This window comes from Neodiprion lecontei, chromosome 1, assembly GCF_021901455.1.
Source record: "Neodiprion lecontei isolate iyNeoLeco1 chromosome 1, iyNeoLeco1.1, whole genome shotgun sequence".
Classification (NCBI taxonomy): Eukaryota; Metazoa; Arthropoda; class Insecta; order Hymenoptera; family Diprionidae; genus Neodiprion; species Neodiprion lecontei.
In genome coordinates, this window is record NC_060260.1 from 6,992,822 (window position 1) to 7,009,606 (window position 16,785).

The 16,785-nt window shown below is 43.2% G+C and overlaps 1 protein-coding gene across 4 annotated transcripts in view; it reads left to right on the forward strand.

Annotated features, from left to right (window-relative positions):
• LOC107225152 overlaps positions 1-16,785 on the forward strand; it is an 89,304-nt gene that overhangs the window by 44,247 nt on the left and 28,272 nt on the right. For all 4 annotated transcript variants that reach the window (XM_046742697.1, XM_046742700.1, XM_046742712.1 and 1 more), the window contains 10 exons: positions 563-5,764; positions 10,718-10,765; positions 12,529-12,737; positions 12,992-13,193; positions 13,341-13,439; positions 13,933-14,072; positions 14,326-14,398; positions 14,687-14,722; positions 16,035-16,182; positions 16,275-16,386. In XM_046742697.1, coding sequence (XP_046598653.1) covers positions 563-5,764; positions 10,718-10,765; positions 12,529-12,737; positions 12,992-13,193; positions 13,341-13,439; positions 13,933-14,072; positions 14,326-14,398; positions 14,687-14,722; positions 16,035-16,182; positions 16,275-16,386 — 6,269 coding nt within the window. The remainder of the gene's footprint in view (positions 1-562; positions 5,765-10,717; positions 10,766-12,528; positions 12,738-12,991; positions 13,194-13,340; positions 13,440-13,932; positions 14,073-14,325; positions 14,399-14,686; positions 14,723-16,034; positions 16,183-16,274; positions 16,387-16,785) is intronic.

A 16,785-nucleotide genomic window follows, 5' to 3' on the forward strand; every position in this document is an offset into this window, starting at 1 on the left:
AATAGCTCGTGGAAATTGTAATAACTGTGGCTTGTGAACATGTTTTGCATTATATGTATACCTAAACTATATATAGATATACGTATACACGTAATATGAATTGTTACAACCTCGTGTTCATTATTCATCCTGATCGCGCAATCGTGCGACGTCTTATCACGTCATTTTTACATCGATTACGCACTCATTCGTGATTAATCTACCGAATCGCTGATTAAAATGACCGGAATTCGATCGTAATTATTGATATAAATTTTATTAGCAAAAGTGTGTATGTTTTGCATTGTTTGTATTCAACGACGTCGTGAATATACACGATGTAATGGGATCAGAAATGGACACGCGAGGCATACGTACAAGTGTGTTACGTAATAAATTTTTGTGCCGAGTGACCGTAGATTTAAGAATTTAACCAAACTTCCGTCGTCTTTTGCAAAAAAAAAAAAAAAAATTAACAAAGAAAGTAAAATAAAATAAAAATAAGCCCGCTTCGGTCAGTCGTTCGGTCGATTTATTTGCTAGATGAAACGCGTTCACCCGGTGCTGTATGTACAATCTTTAGGAATAGAGGATCATTTTGAGGAATTGGATTACGCAACAGACGCGGAAGAAGCTTACGGCAGAATGCCGAACAATTCGCGATCGCGGAAGAACCGTAGAAACAGGAACCGTAAACGGTACCAAACGTCGACCGGGGGGAAATGCACCTCGGACATCGAAGCCTCCTCGAATGTCGCTCCGCCTACGCACGAAACAATTATCGACGAAAAGCCCGCCGGTGATGATGAATCGGAAGTCGCGACGGTGAACGGCAGGTCGACGCCGGAAAACGTCGACTCGGAGAAGGATGACGTCGTTTACGAAAACTTGAATTTCTCTGTGAAGAAACCGAAGAATCGGTGCCGAATCGAGAAACGATCGCTGGACACCGGGACCAGGATATGCGAGATCACCACCATCAGGAACACGCCCTGCGAGGCCAAGGTCGACCACATTCCCGGCGTCGGGATCCTCGAAACGGGAATAACGAAGGGCGTCGAGCCCGTCATGACCGTCGTCGAGCCGATCGAACCGCTCTCCTCGGCGGTAACGTCGAAGGTTAACACCCTTGGTGAGCGCAACTTCGCTCTGGCCCTACTAGCGAAGAACAACAGCCTCGACATTCACGAGGTCAGCGACAGCGACATCGAGCCCGACAACAGCAGGGTCGTAGTGATAGAGGCGGAATCCGACGTCGAGAAGGAACCGGTCGGTGAGATTGTCCAGATCGAAAATATACCGGAAGTGAAAACGGTGGACGGTGTCGAGGAGCATATGAGCCTCGAGAAGTATTACGACGGTCTGAAACAGGATGCGGAAGGTGTTGAGACACCGGCACCGCTCACCGCCGAGGAGGAGGAACTCCTTAAGCCTGAACCACCGATGTCGAAGGACGTCGAGGAGAAGCTGAGGTCCTTTATCGAGGGTCTGAATCTACCCTCGTCGCCGGAAGAGGCCAGGGACGAGTGTCAGCTTGCCGAGGATGAGAAAACGACGGCGGAAAGCAAGGCTGCGAAGAAGGCGAGGAAGAGGGCGATCCTGGAATCCTATTTCGCTCAGACCCAGGCAGCGAACAGGTTCCTCGGTATTATACAGGAGGAGGGTGAAAAATTATCGGAAGACGACGAGCAGCACATCAGAGACTTCATTAACGAGGAGATAAGCAAGTACAGGCGAGAGGAACGCAGGCAGAGGGAAAATATTGAGGAATTTCGGGAGGGTCAGACCAGGGTGAAGATCGAAGCTCCCGAGATCGTCTTTCTCAATGACGGTCCAGACTCTCCGACGGCTAAGGAGAGCGACAACGTCTACGAGAACGTCGAGTTCAAGCGACCGGAAATCGTCAAGGTTACCGCTACCGTTAGGGAATTGCCGGTCGTAGAGGACCTGAAGAATCCCGCGCAAAAGTCCCCGACCTTTACGACCTCTGGTAATCATGTAAACGACCCCGACGTCGAAACCAGGCGAGCACCGAACCCCCCCAAGAGATCGTCGAGTTTTAACAGCGAGCCGGAAGCGGCTCCTCAGCGGCCACCAACTCCGCCGGAAGTCGATTACCCGGAGAATCTACCGGTGGTTCCGCCGCTGCCGGTCAGCGTTGATTCCGCGCCGAAAGTACCGCCGATACCACCGGCGCGGAGGAAAAGTGTACACTTTGCCGAAGAGAACGAGACGATCGTCATCCCGGAACGACCTCCCGTGCCGAAATCGCGGGATAACGACGACGGGCATTCCCAGGATTGCATCGCCGACTCGATATACGAAAACGTTAACTTAACGCGGAGCACCTGCGGCTTGCAGTCGAGGACGGGTAAAAACAAGGTGCGGGTATGCCAGTCGAACGTCAAGACGGAGCAGAATACCGTCGACTTCATAAAGACGCTGCTGACGGTTCTTACGCAGCGGAACACGACTTATCAGGATGTGCAGGGGTTCCTTGAGGGGTTCGATCTCGGGGTGCTGCCGAAGAATATAAGGGACATTATCGACGAGCTTATGGAACCCAGTTCAAGGGCGTCGAGCGAGAGCGATTGCAACGAGGCGACGCGAAACTCCGAGAATGTTGTTGTTACTCAGCGGTCTGACGGCGGTGACGCCACCCCCGAAACGGCGCATGAGCGAGGTGACGGAATTCCTAAGGTATTGCCAAACTCGTGTCATTCTACGTTGAAGGAGAACGGCGAACGTTCGTCGGGTGAAAGTCATTCGTATGCGGACGGTGGTCGGGCGGAGGAAGTCGGTAACGGAGTCGCGGAATCGGGGGGCGAATTTGAGGGAGCTTTTTGCGGTGAAGGAGGTGGAAAAAAACTGCATACAGCAACGACGGATTGTATCGACGCGTCGGTGGATGCTGCCCGACTTGCGGCTAAGAATAACCTTCAGGCTGCAGAAGCGGCGCCGGATAAGCGTGGGAATAATAGTGAGGTACAGGAGTTTGAGACGGCTTTGTGCACCTCGAGCGCTCTTAGTCCTACCGAATTTCTTACTCAACAGGACTCGTCGAGCAGCACCGCTTCTCTGAGCACGGCTAAATACAACCCTGAAAGGTCATCGCTGACCGACATCAACTCCATACTTCGCGACGAGGAAAATCCGGAAGATCCTTCCAACAATTCACCTCAATTAAAGCGGAAGTTGAAGCTTCTCAAGGAGGACCTAGACCCCAAGGAAGTCGCGAAGAACGATCAGGACTCCCCGCAACCGATACCCTACTCTCCCGTCGAGGAGTTTTATCAGACGGATCGGTTTGGAAAGAATGTGGAAGAATCCGACGGGTTAACGGACGCGAAACCTGATCTACTGAAGGACTTGTGCATCAGAAAAATTCTATCGCTACCGTACGGTGAACATATCATCAACGAGATAACACTTCCGAAATTCAATATATTCAAGAACTTACAGACCATTCACGACACCGTCAACGACGCGAAAGACGTGGATACGATTCCAAAGGTTCCCGAGGCACCGAAAACTGTCGAGGATCCGACGACCGAGGACATGGACAAGCGGAGACCGCGAAGTTGGATCGGAGTCCAAACCAGGGAGAACCCTCAGGTTTTCGTGTGTCTCTCGCCGTCCCAGCAGACGACGAAAGGCAGCCACGTCAGTGCCGATAACTTGCTTGACCTTCACAGAAAGTTCGTCGAACGTCGAAGCTATCACGAGGACGATAAGAGGGATGGAAAGAGTGCGAAGAGGCAAAGCGGCGTCGAGGTGCGCGGTGAAAACGAAACTGTTGGCTCGGCCTATGAGTCCGTGGGTGTGAATGACGGCAGGAATGGTGGTTGCTCGACGCGCTGGAGTGGGGATTGGCACATTCCGATGCCGGGCAATCGGCTGTTGGAAATTATAAAGGAAAACTCAGTTGCCGGTCCAGGAGCTCGTGGAAAAGAGACGATAGTACCGAGGAACAGGGACGCGATATATAATTACTACGGTGCCAAGTGCAACGGGTCGGTCGCGGGTCACAAGAGTCCAGCATCGGGCACAGCAGCCAAGACAATGAAGCGGGTTCCTTCTTTGGAAGAAAGTCAGGAGAGGCTGAGAGCAACGCGACTTTCCGATTGGCTAAACTTGGCGAGGCGAAACTCGGTCGATGATACGAATAACGCCCAGAAGATGAGTGGTAATTTATTAATAGAGGAATCCGCCAGGCGTAAACATGAAACCACTGATAATAAGCCCGTCTGCGTTGGCGGCGATCAGCGGGCAGTAAACAAGAACGCTGTTAACAACGCGCCACGTTCGTCCGAGGGGAATTTCAGCGGCTGTGAAAAGTCGGTTAATATCACCAGAGAGGAGCGGGTCGAACACAGAACGACGAGCAATGTGACCACGGTGAAAAGCTCCGAAACGACGAATCCGGGAACGGCGCGGAAGTCCGGAGGCGGAGACACGGTTCATCAGGTTAACAGTGCGCTGATCGAGAACGTAGACAAGCCGCGTGACCGGCCGATCACACCGTTCAGCAAGAACCCGATATCCTGCAACAGTGCCATCATCGACAAATCGGCGACGAACTTTGAGTTCGAGAGGAGGACGCCGGTACCGCGGAAAAACGACGCCAAGCACAACGTGAACTCGGCACTGATAAACGACAAGCCGGAAGTACCGCCGAAGGTGAAGAGGACCGTTAACGTCGACCGATCCTGCATCGATACCACGAGTATATTTGACCAAAACCCACCGCGAAGTCACCTGGAGAAACGACGGCATCCGGAGGCAGACAAGGTGAAGAAACTTACCGCCATAGAGATCATGGACAACCTGAAGCAGCTTCAGTCTGACATGAAACGGCAGATGGACGATCGCCGGAGGTTCTCTCTGCCACAGGAATACTTCGACAGACAGCTGAGCTACATCGAGGAGCTCGAGGATCAGCTCAAGAACGTTATCATCGCCGAGGAGGAGGAGCAGAAGGCGTTCGAGGAGGTGGTCCAGCAGGTGGACAGGATGAAGCCGAGACCACACAGCGTGATCGGCGGACCTTCGGTGAACTTGACCGATCGCCAGTCGGCTTCCGGTTCGGACTCGTGGATGTCCAGGGAACGTCTGGAGGACGAGAACGGTTACAGGCACAAGGACAGCTGGCACGAAGAGTCGAAGAACGTGACTCGGGACAAGTCGGAGTTCGCGAAGAAGGACGGACGCGTTGAGGCCTCGAAGAAGACCTCCAATGAGAACGGGTGCAGGACCGAGGAAGAGTCGAGAAGCTCTGTGAGCAGGGAGGAGAGGTTCGTCCTGTCGAAGAGGTCGGGGAACGTGGTCGAGAGGGTCCAACCGCGGGTTCAGAACGCGGCGAAAACGGACCGGCCCAAATCCGCGATATCGGCGATACCGACGAGTGGTGAAAAGTTTCGGGAACAGATGTACAACGAGTACGTGAACAAGGTTCAGGAACGGGAGGAACGCAAGCAGCACAAAGTCGTCAAGATAAGCTCCCACAAGGAGCTACCCAGGAGGGACGAGGAACGCGGGAATCGGGCCCGGGCCGGAAGCATAGAGAACGAGTTTATAGAACGGGCGAAAAATAGACTCGATAAATTTGGCATCAAGCTTGACGAGAGCGAATCCGAGGCCGAAGGTCACTTTGGCGAAGCTAGGGTCAGGGCCGATCAGACACCGAGCCGATACGTGATCGACGGTGACGAGGTTATCGATATCAAGAAGTTGCCTAAACATCTTCAGGAATTCTTGAGGCTAGCCTCCCAGGAGGATGCTGATGGTGAGTCCGTGTCGTGTGAGAGAGGATTGACGTTTGCTCTTTAGTGTTTCGCAGTTCGTTTACTGTTTTATCGTGTTTAAATATCACGTTCTGTTTAATCAAGCCCCCGTGCATAAGTATACCGTAGATTTATTTATTTCATTGGACGTTTAGCGCTCAGATTGTTTTTTCAACCTTGGTACCTACTAACGTACACTTATGTTTAGAATTTAACAACGGCTATTTTACTGGCGAGTTTCGTTAACAAATTGATACCTAATTTAGCGTAACGTCGATGTCTGTCTGTGTAACAACGTCTGTGAATCGTTGTGGCTCTTCGAATTTGTCAATCCCAATTCTACTCGACCTTAACCCTTTTACGGCAAAGCCTCTTTCTCATTAAAAAAAATCATTTCTCTCAACACCTTCAAATATTTCTCAAACAAAATAGACTTCCTCAAATCTCATACCTGCATAAATAATTTTTCAAATGAAACTATTCGGTGAAAACTTTCTTTAGAGTGCGTTACTATTATTCAAATTATTTCAGGATTTTTATATTGAAATCGAAGAAGATATTTTAAAACATGGCAGTCAAAGGGTTAAAGTACTAAGAACTTGAAAAATACTTTTATACTCTTCTATTCCAAACTCACGAACCCCTTTCACACTCTAACCGAATGTACTGTGAGTGTAATTTTAAGTTTCGAGCTTCCGACCGGAAGCTCAGGACTGCAAGGAGCGAAAAGATTTACTCCGCCCTCTTGAGGATGCGAAGCATGCGTCTTGAGCTTCTTCTCCTAATTAATCCAGCATCAGCTTACCGTTAATAAGCGTCTAATCACTTTTTCGGTACACGTGAACATTGTCTCGTCTCGTCGGCTAAGAATAAGACTAAAAATACTGCGTGGACTATTTATAAATTTCACGTATATTTTTGAACGTCTAGGCCACTCGCGGTAACCGTATAATAGGCAAGTTAAAGTATACGAGCTTAGGTGATGGAAAAGAAAGAAGAAGATGAATTGTAAGAAAGAGCAAAGAACGCAATTATATCCCGAACGTATAATTGCTACATAACGTAACGCTGCACTTTGCGCCAATTAAGTATGCGGAAAAATCAACGACGCAGATACGGCGTCAAGTTTGTTTCGTTTTAGCATAAACTCGGTTTCCTTCATTCATATTATCCAGTATTAGGTATACACATACATCATGCATAAATATGTCATTCTTCAAAATTTTATTGTGTTTACATCTTCTAGCAGTAAAGAAGCTAAAGCTTTCTGCGTTTGAATTGCGCAACGAGTGTGAAACTTTTTCACCGATGATATCATCGTAGCCAGGCAACTGCACTATTTTATTCACATATATAGCTGTGTGAAAAAAACTACATTTATATATATATTCATGTATATTTCAGTTTATTTTCATGTAACTGTTGGTAATTTTAAAATTACCGCTGGTTTAGAATGCTGATTCATAACGCAGAGTTTTCGACTAAAATTAAACCTCTGGAGGTAGGGAAAAAAATAGGCCAACAAACCGACGTCACCGCAGACTCCGTATAACCAACGAAACGGCTACGATGCCGCCACCGTCCTCGTCGACGTCTTTCAATTCGGCTATTTCTGAGCGTTGCAACACCGACGTTGCTGCAGACGTCGCGACGCAAACGATACGGCGTATCTAAGGCAAAAGACCGCCGGTGTCGATGTAAATTATATTACATGCACTCCGTACACCAGGAGTGTATCGATAAAGTTTTTGTTTCGATTCATAGTCCGTTTCTTCTTTTTGCGTCTATCGTCAGGCCGCCATTATCGCATAACTGTCAGTTTCACGAATCTATAAAATTCGAACTATTCCGTCTCCACTTCACGCCATTCTATTCATTAATTATCGATAATTGACGACAGCAGATCATGTTACTAATTCGACTGACATGTACACAACTTTTTCATTATCCAGATAACCTCGTAGACTAGTTTTCTTGTTTTTTTGTTTTTTTTTTAATACTATCCTCTAATTTTTTAGCCACTGCAAATCAACCGGCACTCGCTTGTAATTAACGACTAACATCACTTAGCAGATAATGCATGGCAGAGTTATTTATTATCGCATTATGGGCATGCTTTGTAGTTAACGAATGTGTGGCTATGGTATTGCAGCAGCTCGAGGAAAAGACAATGCGACTGACCTCCTGCACGAGATTGATAAGGCTTTGAAATTTGGAAAAGGATTCCTGCTTGGTGAAGGTGCGTTCGGATCGATCCATCTTGTAATAATTCGACGGTCGATAATTTTCTGATTATTCAATAAAAAAAAATTAAATAAAATAAATAAATTAACGCAATTACCTGTAGGGTGATGATAAACAAGCGCGTTGTGCTTTCATCAAACCATAAATCATGTTTGCATCCGAAGAATTCAGTGAACATCAGAAAATTATCTAAACGAATTACAAGCTGAGAATTACAAAAGGTTACCACTTAAAATATTTACAGGTTTGTATATTGCGTGTCGTTTTAAAACAACTGTTTCGTTGTAACTTGGTTTGGCTTTTTACGGTATCAAGTTGTTCTTGTTATTTTCTTCTTTTTTTTTTATTTTTATACTCTAGATACGCTTATCAGAAACGATACTGAACTTGCCGAATACGTAACTCTATCAGTACATAAGTGTTACCTAATGTTAAGCAATTAGTAAGACAAAAGAATAAATAAGGAAATAAAATATAAACAAGCGCAAAATCAGGAAGCGTTCTATTTTCGCTACCTACCTCAGCGAGAAACGTATATCTTATTGCATAGTATATAAACGACATATATTTACTCCGTATAGCTGCATGGCAGCCTGGCGTGCTCGAGTCATAAACACGAGACCATAACGCCACGTTGCATAATAATTTGTAGCAGGGGGCCTGATAACGCGATGCCTAGAAATCACGTACCGTTGACATATATATATATATATACTTATATATACGTAATATGTATGTATATTCATACATGTAATATACTTCTGAACTTGCAGAGGTTAAGGAAATCAAAGCACCGTTATAAAAATTTAACGTGAAATATTTTTTTTAAACACAGCTTCGGTGAATGGTGAGAAATGAAGATAAAATATCTAAAGGGTGATTCCTTTTAGCTGATCAATCGGGAGAGAGATGAATTTGTTTGATGAAATCAATCGAGTATACGGGTATTTCAAGGTCTGACTTTAAAAACTTCTCCTGCATTTTTGCCCCAGTTCGAGACACAGGAATATAAGCGAAATTGGTCCGGAAGTTTGGTCGGAAAGCTAATCCCTAAAAATGAGCGAGGTGGTTGGTTTTGGCTCCGGTTGTGGAAATCGGTGGGGTTCAAGACGCGCGGAACACGGTTGCGACGCCCAGTTCTCATCCATCGGTCGGTTCGGACGACGAACCAGCCTTCGCGATATGTTTTGAGCTTGCACAAGCGAGCCGACGTCGCGACGTGAACACGAAACTTCCTGGAAACTAGGCGTAATATTTTAGTAAATCTAAAAGTCGTGATACTATGTTGGAAAACAAAAGTGAGTGGTTGCCGTAAAGAATTATAGAAGAGGAAGAAAAAAAAAAAGGAAAACAAAATCATCGTCGCAAACCTATGCTATCAATATTGCAAAAATTATTTCCAAAGTACTATGAGAATGTTTTTTTATTCGTAAATGAGAAACAAGATTCGAAGCTCATTTTGACAATTATTGTCTCATTTTTTTGAATATCATGAAGAAATAGAAATATTTCGTTGATTAATATACTTGATGTTCTAGCTCTTAAACGATTGCAGTTTCTTAATTAAAATTAAATATTCATTAATTTTTGCACCACGTATCTGGTGATTTTTATTTATTATACAATGTAGGAAATTGGCGGGAAAAAAAAAGGTATGGAACTAGCGAAGAGTAAACAATTTACCGTGAGAGCTGAGTAATTATATGCAAGAGTATGAAATTAATTTTGCAAATACACAACGGAACGGGCGGCTTCCGGTTAAATTGTAAATGCGGATCGTATTTCCCCGCGGAGTCTCCATCTGCGGCACCTGTTCGCTTTCGTATTCTAGGCTCGGAGATCTGGAACTCTGGCCAAATCTGATGACTAACGTAAGAAAACGAGCCTAGCAAAGCTCGCCTCTGAGCTGCGGCCCTCATCAGCCACGGTTCTATATTAATGAACACCAGAAAACAGCGGCGTGTTACAAACAGCAGCGGCGCTTTGCCTCCGGTCTTTACTAACCTTTTCCACTTCCTCTTTCATTTTTCTTTTCAACGTCTTGAAAGACCTCGACTCGCGTAGTCTTTCGGTTTATTCAAGTCCGCGGGAGCAATTTCGAAAGGAAAAACTGTCACGGATTTTCTCTGAAATATCAGCTTCTCAAAATATCCGCAATAAGGGAGAAATTTTGGTGGTTTTTTTGCACGCACGCAATTTTAGTTTTCCTCAAATCTACGGGGTTCAACAATTAACAGTTGATTTTAACAAATAATCTGATAGCGTAACGCCCGATTTATGATTTGTGGGTCTACCGATTTCGCCAGACTCTATAATTTAAGATTAGAAATGTTTTGAGAAAAAATTTATTCGAAGAGCGCGATCTTCTGCATCTATTGTTTGGATTGAATAAATAAACGCGCTTTTTCCACCGACTTGTTTTTACAACATCTCGTTTCGTTGCCTTGGAAATCTTTAAATAGGTATAGTAATCATATTCGCGCTTGTATATTGCGATACGATTATACATACGAGTGCCTAAAGAGAAAGAGAAAAACATACGTCGAAACGACGCCGATTCTGAGATTTAAATATAAATTGCAGCCTACGTTGTGTTATAGTAGTAGGTTTTTTATTTTATTTTATTTTATTTTATTCATTTTTTTTTGTTTGTTAGTCGATTACGTGTAAAGAAAACTGCATTTTTTAAAGTGCTTATTTCGTCGTTACAGAAAACAACATGTTCGCACCTTCGTTTAAAGCGACTGCAACTAAACCAGGTAAATCCTGCGTACTTTGTGTTTTTTTTTTTTTTTTCTTTTTTTTTTTTGAAGTGTGTCGATGTTGTCATTTTATGTACACATTATACGGCATATGCGTATAATACGATTTTTTATATTGCAACGCGTCGTATAGTCACGTGAACTTTGTGACGTCCTCGATGAATACTTTTTTTTTTTGTATTAACATGCAACTTGAAAAAATATTTTTACACAACTCCACACTGAGACTTACAATGAATTTTACGTTTGCCGCCAATTTTTACTCTGGCAGAATAATTTTCAAACCTGAATATAATTCATTGTTATGGTACAAAAGTCACTGATTCGCGAAAATGTTCTGCTCGTGATTATTGAGACAAATCAGAAGAGCAACTTTGTTGTCAACAAATTACCGATTATTGGTTGTAAAACAATTTCAAACTTATCGTAGTCTGGATGGAGAAAGTTAAAGGAAATATTTTCTCCAGTTCTCTTCACGCTGAGAGACAGCAGCTGTGATTGTTGAAATCTTTCTTGACACGAATTAACCCACACTCTGCACCCTGCAGTGTGTAAAAGACGATGTTTCTAGAATGCATCAGTCCGAGTATAAGTTTGCATGTGTATAAAAAAAAGGGTAATAAAGTAAATCTAATCGAGTAGAGAATACGATGTAAATGTTTGCCTTAACTAAGACACGGCTGTGACTGATTCGTAACTAATACTTACAGTCTTCCACTTTCAACGTAATTCTTGAATAAAATCTGAGACCTCGGGATTTGTAATTTTTCTGACTCCTGTTACAATCTTTTCCAAATTTCTTTCAATTATTTCTCTGTCTAATATACAGTCTCTCCAATATCTTAAATACCGAGCAGTGTTTGTTTCGTCAGACATGCATGCAGGCACCATCTTTGTAAACATTGAAACATACCGCGACGTTCCCGGTGCACGTGTGAAAATATGTCCTTCGTTATTTCATCTACCCGTATTTAACTCTGAAAACTTGAATTTTGTCATGGTTTGAAAGACGTTCGAGTCGAAATAAAAATTAACCAGCGTCACTCTGTGCCTCTTCCAAATCTATTGTACCGTTCATCTTTTGTGTCTGCAAACTTTGGTGCTCGTCGATTGTTCCAACCAAATTTGCCAGTCTTCCAGCAGTGTAATTTCAACTTGTATCATTAACTGCATCCGTTTGCGTCTACTCTGCGCCAATACAGCTTCAGTCTTCTGGTTCAGTCACGTAACAGAAAAATTCAAATGTATATACCTACAGCTTGGTTAGTAAATGTGAGGTGGAATTACATAATTGTATTACTCTGGCCGGTTGTACATACCTATATGTGTAACCCTGATTTGGCAGGCGAGAGAAATACGAGCGTGGTGTGAGTCATTGAGTAGTTCTGTGCCAGGAAATCCCGACACTCGGTTATACCGCGGGTTTATTATACATACACGTAATTCATCACCGAGTGTGATTTTCTTTCTTTTCTTTTTTATTATCGTGCTTTTCCCGCTGTCCACCATTTATATCCCGCAGCTCGTGCTGTCATTTTTTCAAAACAGAATTCTCTCTCTCTCTCTCTCCCTGCCCCTAGGGGAATAACAATAAGAACCATGAACGAATTTCAGTGATAAATCAACGGCTCGCTACCGTAAGGTAAAAAAACAGAGAGAAAGCTTCGCCAAGCTCTTATTGAGCAATGCTTTGAACCCTCGCCAAGGGCGAATTATACCCCAGCTGAATCCTAAAAAATCTTGCCTCCTTTTGCTGACAGGAGTTTGGTCGCCCGGCAGCGAACCTCACAAGGAATCGAGCCCGGATCGTACCAAAGAAACCGACGCCACCTCGGGCAAGGATGCTTGCATACCTCCCGTATGGACTCCCAGCAGTGCAACCACCAGCCCCGTTGCTGAACGAAAGGAATTTCGCCCTGTACCCTTCGAGAGCCCCGTTTTAGGGCGAAAAAACAAACCTCAGTCTCAGGTGAGTTTTTAAAATTTTTTTTAATTCTTCTCGGATGATGCAGCCCTGCTTTAAGGTTCGACGAGACTCGTCTTCTTCTGCGTCGAAAGTTAGAAAACGAGAAAAAATGAAAAACGACGGTGAGCGAATAATTCGGTATTGGACGCTTTCGGGACTTTTCAACCCCTAAATTCCCACCGTCTAATATTCACGTTTATTCTCCGTATCGGTGTTTTTTTCTAGTAAAAAAAGGACTTTTTACATCTTTATTACAGTCTTCGACGGAGGAGGCGCCGCCCCCGTGGGAGGGTGAAGAGTACAAGAAACAAGAGGCGAGCCAGGTGCTGTCGCAGACGATAACGACGCGTATCGTGAATTCGCATTCGGCGCCGAGTCAGGGGTTGAACACCTTAGCCAGTCTTCCACGCTTACCGCGGGCACAAAATCCGACAATCACCTTGCTGCAGAAAGCCAGAGGTACGAAGTATAACCGATGTTACAGGGATGGATGAAAATGGCGCGGGCCGCAAAGAGGAACTGCCGATTTTCCTCGATCCTTTCTAACACGATCGATCGATAATACTTGCAACGATCAGTTTCCTCAAATTCAGGCTCTCTTTACAGAGGGACAACTGCCCAAGGGGGCCGCTTATTTGGAAGAGGGCAACCACCCTCCGCCCAGTAAAAACGACGACAAGCCGGTCATCAGTCCGGGGGAAATAAGTGAGTGGATTATAAGCTGGTTGTAAACATTTTTCATTCCCTTAATTAGCTATAACGATTCAATATATTTGTCGTTATTTGCGAAGCTATCCGGCGAAGCGAAGCTTTTTCGTTTTTCTCTGAACGAGCTTGTCAAATTGTGAAACGACAGTCAAGTTTAATTCATCGACTGCATCCACGTTGCGTTACTCACTTTCCGGCCATTCAAGCCAATTCCTTGACCAAATTTTTACGCGTTTTTTACGATCGTTTTATCACCGTTGATATGTCGAGTCGGAGGTGGAGTAAAGTCGGAATCCATACATATATTGTTTTTTTGACAAGTTTTTTTCAACGCGAGGTACTTTTACGACAAACCTCGGAGGATCGATTCACGCGTCTAATCGTAAGTGTTACTCACCCTTATAAATATATCTCAACACATATTATACTTATGATATCGATCGATGGGATTGACTGAGATTGCTAAGCCTGTTTTCAATTCTTCGCCCAGTTTACACAGTTAAGAAAGAGTACGAGAGTGAACCGGAGTCGGAGAACGATCGGCCGAAAAAAATGGCGGACCTTGGCCCCAGGAAATTTGAGGGTATCGGACCAATCACCAAAGAGGGAATTCCGCTGGTTTTGAGATCAGTAAGTCAGTAATGCCATGGAAAAATAAGGAATACGATTTTGGCCTCGGCTCAAGCAGTTCTGAAATTTCGTTACTTTCCGGAAAAAGATGAAATCACTGCTCAGCTGTAAATTTCTGCATCTAATAAATATTCAATGTTTGCGAATGAATCAACAATAAGATCTTGAATCATCGTATTACAGTTTCCGTGGTATTAATTGAAAAATCTATGTGTATTTATGTATGGATATAAAGATTACATTTCCATTTCAGGAAGTTAAGGAAAACAATCAGGCTAAGTGGTATAAGAAAATGTACGATTCTCTTCACCGCGCCGAGAATGACGGTTAGTTCGTTGATTATAATTGATCTGTTATTACTTCTGCAGCGAAATGCAGAAGCTTAATTCTAACCGCTTATTCATTGATTAGCGATTCACAAATCCCCCAAATTTTCAACGATTACAAATCAGGAGCGGTTTTCCCGAAAGTTACCTAATACTTGTATTTATATCTGTAAATATTTGTTGGTTAATTTAGTGGCTTACCAGCCGTGATAAAATATTGAAAATAATACACACAATGAGAAATAAAATCTGATTTCGATTAACATGGGCCAAAAATTTTTATTTCAGAAGACTATATTACCATTCGCTACAAACCACGAAGAGGTGATTATTTACTCGCAGTGATCGAGACGCTGTTAAAGATAGTTATTGTGACATGCACGATGATTGTTGTTTAATTTTTTAACAAAAGACTAATAAGTCGTTTGATTGGTTGAGGAAAAAATAATTTCTATTTTCACTGTCTTCCTTTACACAGTTTCTACGTATGATAATAAATATCTAACAAACATTTCTTCCAGCATTCGATGTACAAATATATTCATATTGTAAATACGTAACATTACGCGTAATTGTAATTTGAGGAAGTTCACTCTTCATCGTTCGATATATTAACCCTTCGCTCAACCGTTAAATTAACAATAAAGATCTGAACGAATTACTGTGTGAAACCGGTTACTGTGCACCGTTCATGTAATTACTTATTTCCTAACCTCCTCTACAATACCAATTACTAATCGATTTTTATTTCTAGGTTTTATTGCGTAACTTATTGCTTTCCTCCATATTAAACCCTGAACCTTAATACGAATCGATATTCAACTTCCGCTCCCGTGCTCTCGAAAAGTGAACGAAAACCTTACTGACCGTAAAACAAGACCACGAAGAAAGGTTCCTTGGAATTTACAAGCAATTTTTCGACTCTGGTAACTTTCGAAGCGTTGCTTTTCGGAAATATGTTGAACAAAAAAAAAAAAGAAACAAATAAATAAATGAACAATTAACGTAAGCGTTAAGATTTTACCTTCACGAGAACACATCAACTCAATTAACTAATATTCTCACGAATACTTAACTTCCGAGAGGTTAATCACGGTGCAAAAATGGTGTACACTGTTTGCAATTACAAAGATCACAAACTGATTACAGGGATTACAGAAAGATTGCAAAAATTACAGTAGAATTACCAAAGATTACAATCGATTACAGAGACTGCAAAGATTACAAAAAAAAAAAACTGCACGGATTACAAGCATTACAAAACATTTCAGGGATTACAGTAAGATTACAAACAGTTACAGAAAATGCAAGGATCGTAAAAATGTATGAAAATTGCATGGATTTCAAAAGGTTACAGGGATTATGGAAGATTACCGCAGAATACAAGGATTACAAAGAGATTACTAAAAGATAGCAGAAAATGCATAAGATTACAAAGAATACTTGAGATTACAATAAACAGTGTACGCCAGATTACAACAGTGTTTAACCCCTCGATTACTTCTAATCTCGATTTGGAAAAAAATAAATAAAACGAAATCGTTTGTGACTAATTAAAAAATCAAATTTTCTATCACAACTACGCCTGAAGAAGTGACGGCTAATAATTATAATAAAAATCCATATGAAATTTCAGGAACCCGATATGGTTACGGAAGCGCGAGTGGATATCTGAGCGAACCGGAACCGCGAGCAAGTAACACCGAGCGAAGTGCAACGTTGGACAATCGTCGTAGACAGAGGAACAAGGAAAATGATTTTTCGACATCAACGATACCCAGAAAGTGAGAATCAATCGGTCTCGAAGTGTCGAAAGTTTGTTTCGACGAATATTTTGACGATAAAGAATAAATAAAAATCGTGACATCCGTTCCAGAAACGGACCAGCCACAGTCAAGCACGCCGGTGAAGTTTATCGCAATCAGCCAGGACGCATAGAGGATTACGAACCCGGCCGATCCTCGATAGCCGACAAAGAAACTAAGGAGGTAAGTTCGGCAGCTTTTCGTTATCTTTCATTCTGATTCTCATCCCTTGATTTTCACACGCCTGCGACACGAGTAAGAAATATAAGAAACAAAAAAAAAAAAAAAATAGTTGGATCAAAGCGAGGCGAGTTAACGATCCTTGGGCTAACGATTTTCTAACTGAAAACTAGCGTCACCAGGGTTAATTCTATTCTCTCACATTCCTGATACACGAGTATGAAGTTTTCTTCGTTCGCATCAGTCGAAGGGTTGTTTGAATCACCCGCGAAAAAACAAGGGAGCCTTAATATCTATCGCTCGGATAGTTATATTTTGTCCGATTTTTCACTGCTCGTGCATTTGCAAGCTGTAACTTTTGTACGCGTATAATATGTATCCAGATTAACGATACTTAACACG